Source organism: Arachis hypogaea, chromosome 3, assembly GCF_003086295.3.
Source record: "Arachis hypogaea cultivar Tifrunner chromosome 3, arahy.Tifrunner.gnm2.J5K5, whole genome shotgun sequence".
In the NCBI taxonomy this organism is placed as follows: domain Eukaryota; kingdom Viridiplantae; phylum Streptophyta; class Magnoliopsida; order Fabales; family Fabaceae; genus Arachis; species Arachis hypogaea.
The window spans coordinates 142,283,997-142,305,253 of NC_092038.1; the positions used below are offsets into that span (position 1 = coordinate 142,283,997).

At 30.1% G+C, this 21,257-nt stretch overlaps 1 protein-coding gene across 1 annotated transcript; it reads right to left on the reverse strand.

The window, feature by feature from the left end:
* Positions 1-2,520: 2,520 nt before the first annotated feature.
* On the reverse strand, positions 2,521-10,927 carry LOC112734847 (uncharacterized). The gene is made up of 21 exons (XM_025784335.3): positions 10,456-10,927; positions 10,128-10,213; positions 9,866-9,967; positions 8,709-8,815; positions 8,519-8,619; positions 7,882-7,969; positions 7,644-7,732; positions 7,384-7,523; positions 7,128-7,293; positions 6,886-7,009; positions 6,635-6,731; positions 6,315-6,444; positions 5,835-5,894; positions 5,625-5,743; positions 5,293-5,417; positions 4,594-4,818; positions 4,203-4,363; positions 3,812-3,975; positions 3,394-3,476; positions 3,232-3,317; positions 2,521-2,919 (listed from the first exon to the last, which is right to left on the reverse strand). The coding sequence occupies exons 1-21, from the start codon at positions 10,672-10,674 to the stop codon at positions 2,776-2,778; spliced, it is 2,616 nt and encodes an 871-aa protein (XP_025640120.1). The 5' UTR covers positions 10,675-10,927; the 3' UTR covers positions 2,521-2,775.
* Between the last annotated feature and the right edge of the window lie 10,330 nt (positions 10,928-21,257).

Consider the following 21,257-nt stretch of genomic DNA (forward strand, 5'->3'; position numbering starts at 1 on the left):
TTGGAAAGATGTTTATTATCCCTAATATTTGGATGGTTATTCTATATAGTATGGGGGATGTTCATTTTGTAACTCAATAGCTCATTGTACACATTGTACAAATAGTTCATTGGCTCTCTAGTAGGACTCTACTTTAAAATTTTTTAGTTATTTTAAAATAATATAAAACAGAAATAATAATTATTTTGTTATTATTATTTTATTATAAATATTTTTATTTTGTTTTTATATTAAAATAATTATTATTTTTAAATTTTAATAATTTATTAATTAATTTATATCTATTATACTATTATATACTATAAGTATTTATTAAAAAATAATATCAATAGATACTAGCAAGATACTTGCGCATCACGCGAGAAACACATACGCAGCAGATTAGAATGAGGTAAATGTAAAGAATTGTTGGTTATTTTATCTGATATAGAAAAAAAACGATCATCTTTATTATTTTCAAAATATTTGTAAAATTTTTAAAAAAATTGTAATCATTTTAATAAAAAGAAAGGAAGACATAAGAAGAATATTAGATTATTCTAATGTTTGTAGACGGAGTAATAATATGAATAATAACTTAAAATATTTAAAATATAATTTCATCAAATTGATTGAGTAAAGTCTGATTTGTATTAAATATGAATATTGAAGAAGTATTGTAATGAAAGAAATAATGGTTTGAACATAAGATAAATAATTGTGAGTTAATAAGTTATAGTTGCTAACAATTACAAAGAAAAACTGAAAATGGTAAAAATATGAAAAGGATATAAAATATATGTTTAGAAACATTTTGATTTCAATTCACTCCGGTGTTAGAATTTTTTTTTTATACTTGAGTAGTGAAAAATAAAGCAAATTTAAATTTTAGTAAAAATTCAACTTTCATGATTCTGTCTAAATTAAATCACGTAAAAAAAGATCTGATTTTCAATTGTATTCTCATGATCTATGATATTACCAAAATTATTCTCAATAGAAAGTTAGAGATTTTTTATTTTAATAAATAAATAAATTATAATAATTATCGAAATAAATAATTTAAAAAATATTTACCGAAATAAATATTTCTCTCTTATCTCGTTTACACAGATAAGACGGATAAACGCGAAATATGTATATCTCGTTTACAATATATGTATTTTTTAAAAAAAAGATTAAAAATAATAAAAAATATTAATATTATCAATAATCCAAATTTTTAGCATGTAATTAGTATATAAAGAGATTGGTCAAAAATATTAAAATAAATATATTTGATCAATTAATAGTTGATGGAATAGTGAAAAACAAATTGAAACGATTATCTCACGTTATCTCCCACTATTCAATTTAATTGGTTCATTGTTATCGTACTGCTCAAACGTTAATATAATAAATGGATTTTGTTCCCATTACTCTATGTTGTTTTTGGAGACTACATCCAGACTTCATATACCCAATTCTCGTATACACAATCCGAGTTCATCCACAAATTTTGTTCAACTTAGAAAAAAAATTCACTTTTAACTCATTCACTACCAATACTTCTGGACTGTTACTCCAATACTCCAAACAATATTAAATCTCGGCCTATTAATAATCAATCCACGTGGCCCATTACTCCATTAAACAAAAAAAGTTAGACTTTTTCTCTACATTAATGAATCTATGTGAGTAATTATCATTCACTAAATCAACCAATACTGCAAGGACACCTGTCACCCTTTTGGAGCAGCAGTTACATCTGATTTCCCTCCACATGTAAGGCACTAAAGAGAAACACGTAATATCCACATGTGTGAATGTTTTCTATAACCACACCATAGAATTTTTCTTATGTAATAACTAATAACGATATTGAATATGTTTACCACTTGTTCTTTGGCTATAAATTTACTTAGCAGGTGTGATGTGTATAGTCATCTGATTTTGATAGATTATGATCATTTTTCGGTACTTTGAAGGAATATTTTTAAAATTGGACAGGTGCAACAATTAAGAAGGAAGAACACAAAGTTTTTGATATATTTCTTTATGATAGTTTGAAACATATGGATAAAAAGAAATAAGAGGATATTTTAGAATAAAAAAAAATGTGTAAAAAAAATCATCATTACTCTTTTTAGTTACAAAGAGTGAGTGTATGGTTACGATTGGTGTTGATTTTTTTTCTTTGTTTGTTCGCTCCACTTTTGTGTTGAGCTCTTTTATTTTAGAAAAATAAAAAATAAAATTTTAACCAAATGAATTTGTTTAAGTATTAAAAGTTCAAATTCTGTCCTATATGTAATAATCTATTAGCTATCAACAAATTTCTAATATAATTCAAATTCTATTTATTGATTTGTTAGACTGGAAAATATATGAAAAACCAAAAGACTAAAAGATTATAAAACACATGGTTTTCTTCCGGTCAGCTTCCAGCTTTATATTTAATTAATTTCATTACCACAAGTCATTGAGTATTCAATAACCTATGAGAAATTTGTGGCACAAATTGCAGTAGCTTCTTCGTGTAGTTTTCAAGACATCAAAAAATAGTAAACTACCAATAGGTGATTTATGGCAGATGAATGTCGTCACATTTTGGTTTAGCTCTGAAGCCTGTAAATATCATGTTATTACTTTCTGCTAAGAAACTACACACCATTGTACAAAAACTACAGATTCCCATGCTGGAAATGGATTTGTGACAATAAATAAATTCGTAAATTATTGTATCAATTCCTAAGGCTATCCTGTACAAAATTAATCACAGAACAAGAATACCCTACAGAGGATGCTAACAAAAAGTTAAAAGGTATAACTGGACATAAAACTAGAATAAGCAACAGCGTCCACCCAGTCCGGGAGAAGACCCTTTAATCTCTTTGCTGGATCAACCAATTTTTGGTCTAAAACCGCCAGATTCACTCTTAATGGTTCAGAACTGTTGGCCTGATTAATTAAAAACAAGATTTAAAAAAAATTCAGCAATGCATCATGCTCTGATGATAACTAATGAATTCCAACACTTTAGGCATTAATGTTCATGATAAAATTGAAACTCGTCAACACTGCTAAATTACTCATGAGCTCCACCAACTTTATAATGAGTATGCCTAAATCTAAAGATACCATTTCTATCTACATTCTACAAAATATTTTTCAAAAATAACAAATTTCCCCCCTTTAAAGGCAAATAGCAAGATTTGATTCTGAAAATTACATATGCAAAGTCTCTTGGAAAGATTAACAGCGTAAATTTACCTCTAACCAGAAGGTCCAATTCCCATCACTGGATCCGCTAAGCCTACAAATATATGATGGTGGACCACCATCATGAGTTTCGGTTCCTGAGTATTGCAAAACTACATTAGACAAAGAAAATATCAACTCAAGGAAAAACAGTGGATGAAACATTTTTCTCACCTGGAAGGGTATTATCAGCAAATGACCAACTGGATAAAGGTCCAGTGATGTTAAGAACTGCAACCCAGACCTCTTCTAGGGAACTGAAGAGAAGACAAATCTACTTAAACATTGGAAGAGATTAATATACTTTATTTTATTACAGACAAATTCACACAATGATTAACAATTGCAAAATAACTTATGGAATTCTGGTTCTAGAGTATATCATGGCTTTTTTCCCCTGTTAGTAGTGCATCAAGAGGGATCAAACACCTCCATAGATAAGAAAACAACTTTGAAAGAGAAAGAGACCATTACCAAAAAAATGTTCATATGAAATTGAACAATTACTATAATCAAGATTTTCAAGCAAGTCCACAAGAAACCATACAGGACATAAGTGTGTGATTGTGTAGGTTAACCATGATCAACTCACCCTAAATAGAGCTCCAAGTGGACTCTCCTTGGTCCCTTTTCAGAATTTAAGTGTTGATTCTGAACAGATAACATGGGAAAGAATTCATACTGCTTCACAATATCATCACTTTTTGCAGGGAACTTCAGACTATTTGAAAAGAGAAAACTGACTGGAAAAATTGCCTGCAAAGAGCGATGTTCCCCGTTAATTCTTAAACTTACAAGCTGTGGGAATATAGAACACAATTAAATAAAAGCTTTAGCAGTTGCTTTTGTATGAATAACAACATAGTACTAAAAGTAATACTAATAGTTGGAGGAATTTTTTCAATTTAAGAAAATATGCCCTGTATCAAAAGTCAAAACCCACCCAAAAGAGAAACATTCAATTTCTTTAGCATTAAACCTACCATCCAATCTTGGCGTTTAGAAAGCGATGCTGATTCAAATGAAAATTCGGAAGGAACATTCAATTCCTTTGCCAACTCAGGTGCATTTTTGAAAAGGAAAAGTAATGAATTGGAATCAGTTACAGCAAAATCATATGTGGATTCCACAATCCTATTTGTGCCTGCCAACCCACATGAAAACTGTTAGGAATTAATTACAAAAGAGTTAATCAGATAGAGACATTTGATTACTAGAACAATAATGGAGAAAGAAAACACATAGAGGAACTCATAAGATACATTTTAGATACTAGATTGTTCTAGATTAACTCTTCAGAATTTCAGAAGTTCAAGATGATTAAAATGGCCAACAAAGCTGTAATTTTCGCTAAACATTGCTAGGTTTCAATACCTTCAGTATGGAAGGTATGCTGAAAAACAATCCTCTTCGGTGCAGACATGGCATAAGGAAAGAACTGAGATGATAATGCCAAAGCAGACACACTGAGATGCAGCAGAAATTGCAAGATGGATGACCTGGCTAGCCACTGCCCACAAATGGGCAATAGAGGACCCATGGACCAACCAGTTACAACACCAACTAATGCAGACACAATGACATCAGGAACATAGTGCCCTGCAATTTGATGTTATATTCAGCAGCAAGAATTATAATAAGTTTGCTAACTTTATTATTTTTATAGAACATGTTTATCTACATAACTTATAAAATCTGCGCAACTAACAGAGGCACCTCAAGCAGGATAATCCCATACATATATTTCATTTGATTTTACACAACTAGAATTTACATGTATTCCATACAGATGTAGTACATGTGTGCAGAAAAAACATATTGCAAAACATCAGCTGTGCAATCATTCTAATTCCTGGGATGCAAAATAAAGTTTAGGAAATAATGTGAATGTGAAAGTTAAGTCACCAATACAATATAGCAATAGATTTTCCTGGTAAATGATTTTCACAAGTCTAATGATTCCAGTAACTAAGATCTGGTTGTTGTAGACCTTAAAAGAGGTTTCTGCTACATTAGTTTGATAACTAGGATCATAAAAAGTAAATAGTTCTTTCTTTCAAAGAACACACTAACCATATGGAGGAGGAAGAGATCCCATCATGCCCATCTTCTCTATTAGAAACTGGACAAGAAAGCCGCCAAAATAAACAGTATAGGCAAGGCATGGAACTAGTGGTAATATGTAAAACATAGTTGATCTGCAGAAGAAAAAAAAATATGAGTAGCAAATGTGAGAAAGAAAGATCGCATCAACATATCAATGCTGAGAAAAAACAAAGATGAAGCAAGATATGAGAATATCCTTTTTTTAAAATATATATATATATATAAAGGACGTGAGAATTTATTCTGTGCAGAAAAGGCAAACATGGTAGTTACAAATTTGAAAATCATTCACATTGTACCTGAGTGATTCGTGTCCAAAGGATTTGACTGATAAGCAGTAGGATACCCATGCAGGAAGCATGAATGCAGATATTAAAAAAGTCAGAAAACCTCCAGTCAACCCAGCTACAAGATAAACCTGCTTTTACTAAGATTGTTTAGCCATACAACAAGAGTATATCATGCTGTAAAGAGAACAAATTGCCTTGATATATGTTGAATTTACAAACCAAAGTTAATACGGCATAGAACCCAAATGCTCCCCAGAACCTTGCTTCATCACATAGAGCCTGCATGTTGAGTCAGAAAATATTTTAGTTACCTTGGACCGTAACCACTACGAAAAAATAAATAGTTCAACAAAATAAATCAAGTCACAGATGAACCTACAAATATTTACAAAGACCACAAATGAAGGTAGCACAAGCCAAAGGATGCACTTAAAACACATTAATAGCTATAAAAGCTCTTGGGTAACAAAGGTAAAGACAAATTGAAGTTCAAACAATGCTTATGGAGAATTTGACTTCTAAAACCTACCCACCACAACTTTTCTTGAAGCATAGATATTCTTTATTGCTAATGATGCCACTTTTGATTAAGTTAATTATACAAGAGAGGTAAAACATGTTTAGTATCCCTAGGAGGAAAATTTTAAAGAAAGCAAAGGGTAAAATCCACATCATATTGGGTTTATTAATGATGAATACCTCTCTTGATGTCTTGACAGTTGAAATGTCATGAGAAAGAGGAAAGCGTCTCCAGATAATTCTTGGAATTAAAAGACCAACAAGGGAGCAAGGGATAAACATCATGAAAGCCAAGTATGGATGACCAAACCTGTGTTTACTCTGCTACGTTAACATAAGAATACAGAAAATGAAAAGACTCGAATTATTATACCTCAGATACTGATCCATACTCTAGCCACATATAAATAGTTGGGTTTATAAGGTATTTATGACTTTATAGAACAAAATGTTACATAAGCCATCCCTGCACCCATCTAAGTTAAGTTTATAGAACTTACCAATTCATTGTCTGAGACGAAAACAACAATCTCAACAATGAAAATGCAACAGGAACAACAATTCCGAATATAATCCCAAGCGCATGGAATAGAAATCCTGCAAATCCAACAGATCATAAGGTCAGTCAAAATATCAATATGTAATCATTTAAGCTCTTCTATAACAGAGACTAAAAAAAATCTTCACAAGTGATCAACAAGTAGTGTGATAATAATATATCTTGTGAAAAAGATCAGCAGCTATCATTTACCTTTTATGAAATCACAAAAAGTTGCTAACCAAGAATACGAACTACCACAGATAACGGACATAACAAGGAAGAAGAAGATGGGAGCAGTGTGAAGAACTTTAGCTACCCTTCTGGAATAGAATATCTGAAAACCCATAATTTAAATATAAGATAACAACAAAGCAAGATCGAACCATGTAGAAGATCATATTAAATGAAACATAATAAGTAACCGCAAGAACTAACAAAATTTCACTTCATACCATAAACCATGACAGGTAATCAAAGAAAATCGCCCGCTCATCATTGAATATGCCAGCACTATCTTCACTTGAATTTTTTTGGTATGCGTTTTGTAACTTGGAAGAATTAGTAAAAGCCTTTATTATGCGGATTAAATTATCCCCCCGTACTTGCATGCTTCCAGGTCTAGAGACATAGTAATACATCAAATGGATGCTTTTTGAAAACTGGAAACATTTCAATTAAATATCTAGTATAAAAGAATCAGATTCATACATTAGCCTCTCTACTGTATCATAGGAGGTATGGTAAAAATAACCACCAAGGAGAAAGATAATGTCAAGGCCAGGAATATTCCCATAGTCTTCAGAAAATATTCGATAATCTGTATCCCCAGGGATAACAGGAAAAACATCCTGCATGTTAAAATAGAAACCTCATGTTTGAATCGGTAAATACCAATAGGGAAACAAATGGCAAGCAGAACAGTAAATTATTAAACCGATATGGGGAACTTAGAGGAGAAAAGACGAAACCTGAGCAGCACTGTTAGCCATAGGGTATATTGCAGCTTCTGCATAGATACTAGAAGGCCAAGAACTGGGTCCAGATTGGCAAAGCATATCTGTCAATTTTTGGAAAAGAAAAAAAAAATATATATTCATTGAGATTGTCCCATATACCACTTGTGTCATAAGTTGAAAAGAAAATTAAATAAAAAAGAAAAAATTGAAGATATAGAACTAATCCTAAAATATTTTCCACCACATTTACCAGGTCCACCAGTCCCAGAAGCCTCTACATTTATAAAAGCTCCTATTGTGTCACGCCATTTATGAGTCTTCATGAACCCATGTGAACCCTTGTACATAAAAAATACATAATATCTCATAAGCTTCAATGGTAGAAACCAACTACATATAAGCGTTTCTCTCCTACAGAAAATACTGTTCATTATAGCAATACTACTGCATTTTTTACGTTCAATGCAGAAAAGTATGTGTGTGTGCCTACAAGAGGCTGTTGTGTTTGGGAGGAGGACTATCTGTGGTGTACTACATGTAAACACAACATTTGAAAGCAAATGTCATGTGAAGTGTAAAATAAGATCTGTAACCTTCTATGAAAATCAGCTCTATCTTCCTAAAACATTTTAAAAATCTTCAACTAGCAAGGATCTAACTATATTTAACTGGTCACAGATCATCACTCTTATAGGATGAAGCTTGGATGTTAAAGTCATGCTACAAAGTCATTAAAGTATAACTCTTGAATATCATATATAGATTGCACATATCCAGGGTCATAAGACAAAAATAACATATTAAACAAAATCTAAGTAATTAAACTACATGAATGATGATCATATGTGATCTCAGTTTCAAACATTTATCAATATAAGACATCCTACCAACATGAAAAGTTCTTCAGCGCCGTTAAAAAGAAAAATAACTGGGTGGCTGGGAGCCCAATCAGAGTCCACAATTAATCTTGCAATTTCTATCATTGATGCTGAAAAGGAGAAAATTAGATCAAGATTTATTATGCTCAAATGTAATATTTCAGATTCAATGAAGACTTCAAGCATAATCATTACCCACCAACACATGAACCACAATCACTAGCGCCAGGGGAACCAAGGGGGCTATCAAAATGTCCATTCACTAAAATTGACGGATCAGTATCTCTCGAATCTACAGATGAAATCCTGTAGTAAGATAGAAATGAAATCCAAGTCAACCTTCCTTAAACAAAGACAGATACAGTATTACCTTGTTTTGATCACATGCAGTCCAGAAAATATGTACAATAAGTTATGGTATGGTAATGATTCACCACAGTTTTTCAAAAATCATATGTTCTCTGTTAAATTATTAAACTGAAATTTCCACTTTCAAAGACCTTGAGATTTCATATCATTGTTATCATTCTTCTAATAAACATCTTATGATGCCTCAGTACATCGTCTAGTTTGTATCAAGAATGACAGGTTAGCTTCCACCCTGTCTCGGGTTCCATTCTGAAGTACAGAAAAGGGTCCATGTTGACTAAACAATCATGAAATCAGAAATATTTTTAATGAGAGGGAAAAAAATCATTTGCAAAACCAAAACACACAAAATGCAAATGGACATGTGAAAATATTCCATCAAAACTGCAGTTTTTATTAGGAGAATCAAATCAGATCCCCCCAGTTATTTTCATATTTCATATAATAAGTCCACTTTTGTATTCCAACTACCCTCTGAAGTATAAAATTGAATTAAAAGTGAAGCTTTAAGACAATTACTAGATTCTACTTTAACAGTGAGATTATGTCCGCTTCACATCTCATCTTTTCTTCTTTTACCTTTTTCATTTTCATTTTCACCTTGTTTGCCACAATAGATCAGGTTAGTTTTCATTTCTATTTAAAAAAAAAAGGCCCTTATAACTGGACTAAAATGCGACATTGTGGCAAAATGTGAAGAAAGGAACAGATGCAAGTCAGGTGCAATCCTACTGATAATATCTAACACTCATCTATCAAGTTTCAGAAATAAATGGTGTAATTTAATAATAAAATAATAATTATAATTTTAAAATAATGATATAATAATAATAAACTTCATATCTGAAACATGAAAATCACTTCAATTACAAGGGCCATATAATCTATTACACAATGTTAACTTAGGTAAGGCTAACTCGCTACTCACTACATACCAATACATAAAACTATGTCCAATATAAGTGACTATATTAAGTGGTAAGGTACCTCGCAACAATATTAGGAAGATTTCTGTATCCCAGAGCTATGTTGAACCCCAAAAAGAGCATATTGAAGGAGCCACTTACCGTAGTCTCGTCAATCTCAAATCTGCAGATAAAAAAGAACATGTAACTAAGCGTTTTAAAACCGAGAACTTGAACCTGTAAACATTTTATATCAATAAATTTTTTTAAAATACAATTTAAAAAAATGGTGAAAAGGCAAAAATCTTAACATATAAAAATAATATTAATGATAATATTAGAACCTGAATTTGGAGCTAGCTCGCCCCTTTATTGATTCTAACTGGTCTACAATATAGTTGGCTGCTTTTTTCAATCCAGGCCGTCCTTCCTATCAATAAATGCAGCAAAAGTCAACATCCATGAACTGAAATCGAAATTGAAGTGATTCCTTTTTTGTTTCTTTTTTTATTATTATTATGTGGAGTGAAATTTATATCACTTCTTCTAAGATACACGTCAAAACAACTGTATCTAACATCACACATCCAACACTATTTCAATGTTCCGAAAGCTATTTATAAGGAAAAAAAAATGAGAATCGAATTCCGATTCCGAAATAGTTTGACTCACTTGACGACCGTCGATCTCATGCGCCAACACCCGAACGTGTTGGATGGCTCTGGCTTCGGAGAATCGATCGAGAGGGGCGTGGGTTCCGAGGGGATTAACGAACTTCATGTAGAGGACGGAGTAGGCAAGCAAGGACAAGAGGCCGTACAAGAGTGCGAGCAGCAAGAGGAACCTGAAACCCTTCGATTCATCTTTGGATGATCCGAAACCGAACGCCATTTTGCAGAAGGAAGAAGAGAAATTCAAAGTGTGGAGAGTTGTGTGGTTTTTATAATTAGTAAATAGAGTTTACTTAAGAGACACGGGTTCCAAGTTGTTGAGTGATAGAGTGGTGGCTCGAGTTGAGAGAATGTGTGTGTCAATAACAGCGGCAATCCCGGTCCCGACTCGCCAAAACGCAACACTCAGCACTCACCAGTCGGCGCAGCACCCCAGCCAAGCACGCATTATTCATAATTCATAATTTAATATTAAGAGAAAGTGAGCTAATATTACCACACTAATAATGTAGTCAATATTTATTGCAAGAGAAAAATATATAAAACTTTTTAAAAGTAAAAAGTAAAAACATTTAAATCAAAATTAAAAAAATTTAAAATTTAAATTCAATCAAAGTAATAAATTTATTTAGTAATTTACTATATTAACTAAAATCAACTGTTATAATATTAATTCTTTAACGTTATTCTAATATTAATATTGATACGTGTTATATTACATTATGAGTTGAATTATTTTATCAGTTATTGATTTATTATAGTTTTATCAAATTTATAATTAAGTATACATAATTTACAAAATTTTAATTAAAATTTTATACTGTTTTAAATTTTATAATTAGATCCTTTTGTAAATAAAAAAATGTTAGTCTAAATAAAATATTTTTCTCCAAATTAAAAATATCCATATTTAAAAGTTAAATCTCTAAACTTTAACATATTTTTATTTTGAAAATATTCTATTAATTCTAATAATTTTTTTTGTTTAAAAAGATCTAATTACAAATTTTAAAATAGTATAAGGATCTAATTGAAAGATAAATTATAAAAACTTAATTATAAATTTAGTAAAATTATAAGAACTGATGATAGAATAATTTAACTTATATTGTATTAAATAATTTAATTAAATATATTAAAAACTTAATTTTTATAATTGTATAAAAGTTTTGCACCAATAATTAATTATGTATTATCATATTAATAAAAATATTAATTTTTAAAGTTACTATTAAAAATTATGTATACATATAAATTTAATTGAGTGACATATATATATATAAATTAAACTCATATATTAAATTATATAATAATTCTTAACTATTATTTTTTATAAAAAAGAATATGTTATTAAATCATTACACACAACACAAAAATTTACTTTGCACATGTCTAAGGTTATTACCGATTAAGAACATTTTAAAATATGTTTTTCTATATATATATATATATATATATATATATATATATATATATATATATATATATATATATAGTGATTATTAATATAAAAATATTTTTATATAAAAATAATATTTAAAATATCAACACGTATTAATTAAATAATTTAATTAAAAATTAAATTATTTAATAATTCTTATTGTTTGATATCTTTACTGAAAAACATTTATTTTTATGTAAATAATCATCCTAAAAACATGGAAAAAAATAAATTTTATATATTTTTTTCAAATTGATCAATTAATAATTTTTTGGTACAAATTTAATACATGTCTTAAAAGAGACATTTTAGATGCACTTTTAATTTTGGGTGTGTGAAGTGTGAACACTTTTCTTCTGGTGACAAGGTGGCGTGTGCTATGGTGTGTGACATACTGACATTGGATATTTATGCTTTTCTTTTGTTAGTTTTTGGGTTTGGTCTGCTTTCCTTTTCAGCCCTTGAAAATGATTGCTAACTGGGCATTTGGGCCTACCAAGTAACCTTGTTAATTTGACATTGTATTCATTATTTATTTAGTTTGTAACCACCTGGATGTGTTCCTTGGCTAATCATCAGATCTTTTAATCAACAAATTGGAAGTTTGATTTCCACTTTGGCTAAAAGGCATTGTAAAGTTTTGGTTTGCCCTTAAATATATAATTTTTTGTAAAAGAATTAGTTATTGCATTAATAACTAAAAAGTTAAATAAATATAAATATCCAATTAATTAAATGATAGGATGAATAATTGAATACATAACATATTAATAATTAAATCATATATTAATCATTACTACATAAGAAGATAGTAGAGCTAGAGATGTCAACGGGGCAGGGCGGGGGCGGGATGCCTCCCTGCTTCCCATCCCCGCCTTTAAATTTACTCCCCATCCCCGTTCTCATTCCCCGCTGTGTGGGAAAATATTGCTCCCCATCCCCATTCTTAGGGCTGCATGCGGATCGGATCGGATCGGAGATGGCCAAAATTTCAATCCGATCCACACTAAAATCATCGAATCGGATCGGATCCAATATCCACAGTTTTTAAGGTTGGATACGATCCGATCCGATCCGCAGATATCGGATATATCCGCAAAACACAAAAAATGTTTTTAAAAGCTTATTTTTATTAAAAAAAATCAATGAAATTCATTTTTTCTATTCTTTTGAATATGTTTACTCTTAAAATAATATTAAACATACTTTTCTTAAATAATAAATTAAAATAATACAACATATATGATAATTATTAGTTGAAATAAAACATAAAAAGAATATTTATTTATTTATTTATTTATTTTTGCGGATACACGGATATGTAGATCGGATATACAGATACCAACAAAAAATCCGCAATCCGATCCGATTAGTGTGCGGATCCGATCCGATTCGATCCGAAAGCCTTGCGGATCAGATTCATATCCGCAATGTTCGGATCGGATTCGGATAAATACCGCGGATATGCGGATCGGATCCGATCCATGAACACCCCTACCGGCCATTCCCCACGGGGCCACATTCCCTGCGGGGACCCCATTCCCCATCTACATAATAGTTCTAACTAATTATTAATTTCCATATGAATAGAGCTGCAAGTATCTATCTTATACAAAAAATCTAAATGACACAATGGTGACTTCTTTCGAAATGTCGCAATGGGGGGACGCAACGACGAGCCAAAGGACAAAGCAGTGGACGAGGTGGGAGACGCAGCAACAAAGAGGAGAATGGACACGACGGCAGAGTTACGAAAAGGAACGCTGCAAATAGAAATACGATGCGGTGAGAAGGGTGGTCAAGGGGTAGCTACAGAAAGGTTGGATGGAGTGTGGATAGCATTAGGGATCTCTAAATTGAAGAAGAGTTATGCAAATAAATATTAGAAGTTTTGGATTTCTATATATATGTGTGTGAGAAATGACTAAGAAACATAGATAAGAAATAAACTATTAAGAATAATTCAGGAAATTTATAAATTTCGGGGAATAGCGGGGACGGGACGAAGATCCCCGCTCGGATCTCCGCGTCTGCTTCGGGGAATTTCGTCCCCCATCTCATCCCGCGGAAAAAATTCTCCACAATCGGATCTCCATTCGGAGCAGTCTCCGCAGAGATCCCCGCGTCTCGGAGAGTTTTGCCATTAAGTAGAGCATTGCAATGGTTAGTTTTCATGTTTTATTATAAATAACGATTTTCTAATAACTTAATATTGGTAAGATTTTTTTATTTTTCTATCTTTTGTAAATTTAGATAGATTAATTAAGCAAGTTAAATCAAAATATTGAAGGAAAGAAAATCATTCACTTTCACTGTGCTGGTCAAAATTGCTGTACATAGAAGAGTTTGTTTGAATTCAAATTACAAGGCTAAAACATGTCTCAAAATGAGAAATTTTGAGGATTCATCCAATACAAATATGAAACGAATGATGGACAATAAAGTTAAAGCGGTTCAAGTATCTCGAACAAGAATTAAGGAGTGGTTCAAGTATCAGTGTATCACACGAATGTAATGGTATCTCACTATCGCTATCTTATTGAAGTAGCAGATGCATGAATGGTTGTCTAGATATGGCCATACGTAAGTGAAATCTTTAAGAATAAGGGAAAAAATTATATTATAATATTTTTTTAGAGCTTGTATGAAAATTATTTGAGTGTGAGAAAGGAATTTTATTTTTATTTGAGACTCAATTTCATTGTTTGGAAGGACTTTGACATATTAATAGAATATAATTCAATTTTTTAGTTTAGAATAATTCTTATATATATAAGTTAAATTTTTTTTTTTTTATAATTTTATCCTTAACAAGGAGAAGAAAGAGAACTAAATAGATGTTGGACAAAATTAGATTAATCAATATTTTTAACATTTAACATATTAAATTTGTTTAATGTGGGAATTGATTTCAAAATCAAACCCCTCTTGTTCTGATTTGTAAATAAAGAAAAAGTAAAATTTAAAATTCTCAAAAAAATTTAAATCATCTTTTTTTATCTATTTTAAAATAAGAAAATAAATTCTAATTTTTTTAGTGAAATCTAATTCATAAATTTTTAAATAAGTTCTTACAGAAATAATAAAATAATAGAATGAAATAATATTTAGAAAAAATTTAAGTGACTAATAATAATTTTTTAACTAACATATAAATAACAATTTTATTTTCATTATCGTTCTTCCATAATAAAGAAAAAATATATATATACTTAGTTAATTTTCGTACTTTTCTTTATATTTGCAATATGTTGATTAACACAACTCTAAAATTTAAAACAGGAAAATATAATTTAAATAAATAAAATATAATTCTACTATATTGTTTCAATACAAACAGACTTTTACTTTAAACACTTCAAATTAGGAAGAATAAAATAAAAGATTTGTAGACCTTAGAATGTTCTTAGATAAGCAATTTAAAAATAGACTATTGCTATTTGAGAAACAATTAATCTCTACGTATAAGTTATTTAAACAAACAAGTTCAAACAAATAATTTTGACCTAATTCATTTTGTGTGCCATTATTTCTGATAAACTTTTGACTCAATGTGCGAATATATAGCTGCCTTTTTCATGCGGATTTCGTTTCCTTTTTCAAATTTTCTCAGCATTTTCTACATCTCTACGTGTTATTGCATTTTTTGCGTTTTTCTTCCTTCTCTATGTTCTCTTCGTTTTCTTCATTCAAGTTCAATGCTCTTTTATCTGACTTAAAGATTTGGATCAAAATTTTTTAAATCAAACTGTGAAATCAGGTTTGAACAATTATATCGTTGTCGAAGATAATGAATGATTCAAGTTCAGATTGCCAATTGAACCAGAGCAAAGTGGATTATTATTTTGAATCCAATCAAATAGCTGAGGTGTAGTTCGATTCTAGTTAATGTTGTTCGTTAATAGTTTATAATTATATAGGTGAATAATAATATTGTTTTTGTTTGTGAAAATTATTTTTTATGGTTAATGGTTTGAATTGAATGTAATGTATAAGTTTTGAATCTGAATTATTATTGTGATGAATCTGTTCCGTCTTGTTTCGGTGTATTTCAATTACAAATTAGTGTATTTTGGAACTCTTTCGGTGTATTTTGGACATTTTTTAGTGTATTTCAATTACAAATTAGGTTTAGACTTTCAATTGAATCAGGGAGATTTGTATTATTATTTTGAATCGAATCAAGTAGTGATGTGTGGTTTGAATATAGTTAATGTAGTTTGTTAGTAGTTTATGATTCTGTAGTTGAATCATTGTGTTTTTATTTGTGAAAAATGTTGTGCATGGTTGAGGTTTGAATTTGAATGTAATGTACAAGTTTTGAATGTGATTTTATTATTTTGATGAATTTGTTTTGTTCCCAATTTCGGTGTATTTTAGTTTTTAATATGGTTTATTTTAAAACAATTTCGGTATATTTTTCAATTTCTGTGCGATGTTGGTGTACAGTTTGTTCCAAAGGTTGGGATGACTTTTAATACGCTTGAAGAAGTTGAAAAATTTTACAAAGATTATTTTAAAATTTGTAGATTTTTTTACGAAAATTCGGAGCACAAATAAGAAGGGAAATGAAATTAAGAACCAATTGATTACATGTATCATAGAGGAGAAATGGAAATCGAACATATCTCTAAATGAGAAGACAAATCCCTCATGTAGATTAAATTGTCCTACAATAATTTATATATATATTGAAGGATATTGGTGTTTGGATCATTTCGAAGGTTGTGTTGTATCATTCACATCCGTGTTGTCCAAATCAAGCAGAAATGCTTAAACAACACAAGCAATTAAGCATGTCTGTATGACGTACAATAGAGAATAACAAGGAAGTCGAAATCAGACCAAGCAAAACATACAAATTATTTGTCGCAGCAGTAGGAGGTCACCGTGAATTAAGTTTTATTGAAAAGGATGTGAGAAATTACATCACAAAAGAAGTGTGAAATGTTTCAAAACTAGAGGATGCAAAAGAATTTGGAAAATACATATTAAGAATAAAAGAGAAGAATCATGATTTCTTTTTCGAACTTGAACTTGAGGTTGATCAGTCAACTAAGATTACTTTTTGGGCCGACGCAAGAAGCATGGATGTCTGTGAGTATTCTTGAGATGTTATTTCATTTGATACCACTTACAATACAAATAAGTAATATGATGTTCTAGTTTATATGTATTTCGATATTACTTTCGGTGTATTTAGATAATTTTTCGGTGTATATATGATTTTGTTTCTGTGTCGTTGTATTCAGGTATAATCTAATTTTTGGTTCTTTTGTTGGGGTGAATCACCATCGTAAGTCAACACTTTTGAAATATGTTTTAATAAAAAAAATGAGGATATTCAGTCATTCAAATGGTTATTTCAATGTTGGCTTCGTTGAATGAGAGGAAATGCTCTGAAAGGCATTCTTATCGATCAATGCACATCGATGCAAAGAGCTATTGAGGCTTGTATACCCACAACAATTCATCGGTGATGTATTTGGCATATCATGAAGAAGATCCCAAGTAAATTAAATGGCTATAAGCGACACGAAGAAATTGAACACGAGATGAGTCGTGTTGTTTGAAACTCTTTTATAAAAGAATCATTTGATAGGAATTGGAATGACTTTCTGATGAAATATGGTGTTGGCGACAACAAGTGACTTTCAGGTAATGGTATCTTTATTAGGATTAAGTGGTGTTGTTACTTTTAGTGTGTAGATATTTATGTGTTTTGCTTGTGCAGTAGAGGTGTCAAATTTTACGTCTTTCGGTGTATTTAGTTTTGGTTTAGGTATTTTTCTGATTTTTTCAAAATTTTTCGAAGATCGTCATTTATGGATTCCAGTTTATCTCGATCACTACTTCTGAAAAATATATTGGGATCGAACACTGAAAAACAGATTGCTAATGCTGCAAAGAAAAAGAAAAAGAAAGCTTTAAGTGAGGTAAAACTTATGTTCTTTAAACAGCAAAAATTGAGTTTGTGCATATTAATAATTTTGCTAATATATGATTTACCTTTTGCAGTTGAACCTTTTGATGGTGGTTTAGTGGTGCAATCAAATTCCAGCCATTATCATGGACATATTATGGATTATTAGTTCTGAGATTCAAGAGAATAAGATAGATTTTCGATGTGTTTATGAATCCATTTCGTTGTTATTTGACACAATTTTAGTGTAATCTATGTAATGTTCTTTCTTTTATGAAAATGAGGTTTAATGTTTATATTTTTTTGTTTTGTTCTATTTTACAATATTTTGAAATTAGTTTTTTCAATTATTTGATGAAATTTGTTTGTTTTAAATATACACTACACAGAATTTGGTGTTTATTTGAATAGTTTTCGGTATATTCTGAAAGCAATTTTGTGTATTATAGATTTTGTTCTTATTTTCCTCCATTTTTTGAACATCAATTTATTCAGATTAACAGCATTTCAATACAGTACAGACAGGTTCATAGAAGTTTAATTTTGCAAAGAACATTTATAAAAAGCTTAAATTGAATATTTACAAAGATACAACGTATGTGTTTGTTTGAACTATACAATGCATAAACAATTCAGTACACAACCAGTATAGAAAATCTTAACAATTTACAATATTCAAACTATGTACTATCAATATCTCCTTATTTTAATGTACAGTAAAGACTTAATAATGCAACAGATGACTTGAATAGTCTGATGGCTTCACATTCTTGATTGGCTTTATCTATGCGTTGATTCATTTCGTCAAATAGAATGAGTAAGGCATATTCAACTCTGAAATGATCAATTTGTTACTACAGTTAAAAAAAATTTCTTTATTAAACTCCGTTAATTTAGTAATAGAGTTTTCTATTTTTAAATATAGTTACCTGTTTTAAATTCTTTCATAAATATTTTCCCTTTTTTATTTTTTTTTATATCAATTATCTCCAGCCATTTCATCACATATATTGCACAATCATATCTAAAAACAAAAATGAAATAACACATTAAAATAGGGCAATAACAAAAAATACAATAAAATTTATTAAATAGAAAGATTACATACTGTGTTCACTATCCATTGATATTGATGTATGGTACTTCAACACCCTCATTCTTGTCTACCAAAGGTTTTTCTCGGGCAAACACCCTCATTTATGAAATTATGAAGCTCTAAAAACTAAAACAAGCCAAGTATAAAAAGCTTTATATTTAACACCAAATTACACCGAAACGAATAATTTTAACCTACAGAATTTGGTGTTTATTTGAATAGATTTTGGTGTATTCGAAAAACAAATTGGTATATTATAGAATTTATTCTTCTTTTTTCAAGAACTATCAGTGCACCTTATTTCAAACAGACAGAAACAATAAAATTTATAGAGAAAACAGAAATTTTTATCAAATAAATAACTTACAACAAATTTATTAATTTCTATTCTATCTTTTGAAGGAGATTTTTTGTTTAATGGGTCAAGGACATAAAATTTCTTCTTTTAAACATCCGTCATCCATATCCACCAATGCCGTGCATAACAAACTGGAGCAAATATCTGAAGTTTGATTAAAGAGAACAATTTTTTAGTTTAATTAGCACCTAATGTAAGAATTATTTAAGAAGCTTTATAAATGAAAGCTTACAAATGGATGGATACAAACTTTTTCTTATCTAAAAATTGGATGTATTCTTGATAGTCTTTAATATGGAAGAGCTTGTTAGTCTTCCGATGAATGAACTTACCCTCATGATTTGTCAATGCGACATTCTGTAAAATTTGTATAATACACCGAAAGAAATAGTTACAACAAATAATATATTTTAAGAATACACCAAAATTTCATGTAACTACAACTTACCACAATATCAAGGGAGAGACAGTATATGAGTTTTTCAAATCTTTCAATTTTGTTGTTGTTTAGAATTTGACATATTGTCAAGACAACCTATAAAAAGAAAAAATCCAAACTTAATACACATATGGCATGGCTCATAACAAAATCATTAATGTTATTCTAGTATTACCAGATTTTTTATATCTGATTTGTCTTTTAAAGAATCAAAGTGCATTCTGGTTATTTTCAAGTGAGATTCATGCTTCAACTTAAAAATTGTCTCCCACTCATTAGAGAATCCATCATCATTAGTCTTGATGTTTATGACCCAATAAAATCATTTTTCCTTAAGATCGTCTATTATTTTCTTTTGCCTCACGGGAGTTTTGAACTTGTTAAGGAAGCTCAGTGTAGCCTACACCTTTTCTGGTGAGGGACTTTTTTACTTAGCATAATTTAATGCTGCTGCAATTTCAATATTCATGACCTTAACTAACTCTTCCATCAATATTAAGTTGTCTTAAGATTTTTTCTTGTCTGCTGGTGGTTCACCCTCTTGAGTAGGTGTAGTTTCCTCACTTGATTGAGAGAAGCCAAGACTAAATGATAGTGTTCAAAAGTTATTCTTCAATGCAGCGTTGACAACCAACATTATAGCATTATTCAAGGCTTGAGCAAGTGAACAACTGCATAGTGACACATAAAATAGTTTAAGAATACACAGAAAATATTGAAAAAGAATTTTATTAAGTAGAACTTACACATTAGTAGGAGCTACTTCCTCATGAGATTCTTGTTGAGGTTGTGAAAAACTGCAGGATTACAAAAAAAAAGAATTTAATTAATACAAGCAAATCAAGTGTATCTCAATTCGCATAAAATACACCGAAATACGAAACAAATACACCTGTTGTTTAAAAAGACATGCAATTCAATAAAACATCCACAAAATGACAACATAAGCACTGCAACAAATTCTATGGGCTTGTTGCAAAAAGTGCATCAACAAAATCCTTCAAAATGGACAAAATCAATATTTTGTTGTCTAGTTACAACAAAAAGAGGACAAGAACACTAATTACAACTCGAAACAGAAGCAATACACTGAAAGAGAAACTAAATACATCGAAAATATTAGAAAAAGAATTTAAGTAATACTTACACATTAATAATTTCTTCTATATTTTTCTCTCCAAAAGATTTTTCAACAGTTTGTTGAGTTTGGAGAGGGTTTGAGGTAGGTATTTTCGAATGAAGAGCACATACTTGAAGTGGAACTCCAAATAAAACAAAAATAAAAAAGTTAATATAGAGTAAATATTCAGGTGCAATTAATTAACTCAATGAATAGAACATTGAAAGTAAATTAGAAAACTCACATGTCCAGTGGTTCTGATTGAGAATGGGTCTGTTTCAAAAGAATAATCATTTGTCCTTTAGGATTATCATCTATTATTCTTTCCTAAATAGGAGTTGGTTCATTCAATGATTCTTCTTGTTCTTTAAACCTGAAATACACCGAAAATATCTCACATCTATAACTCAAACATTCAATAAAAAC

Excerpts from the sequence above, each read along its gene's own strand:
- LOC112734847 (XM_025784335.3), bottom strand. The coding sequence starts at position 10,674 with ATGGCGTTCGGTTTCGGATCATCCAAAGATGAATCGAAGGGTTTCAGG. Across the intron at positions 10,214-10,455 it reads ATGAGATCGACGGTCGTCAA|GAAGGACGGCCTGGATTGAA; the intron begins GTGAGTCAAACT and ends ATTTATTGATAG. Across the intron at positions 5,418-5,624 it reads TTTGGACACGAATCACTCAG|ATCAACTATGTTTTACATAT; the intron begins GTACAATGTGAA and ends TTTCTTCTGCAG.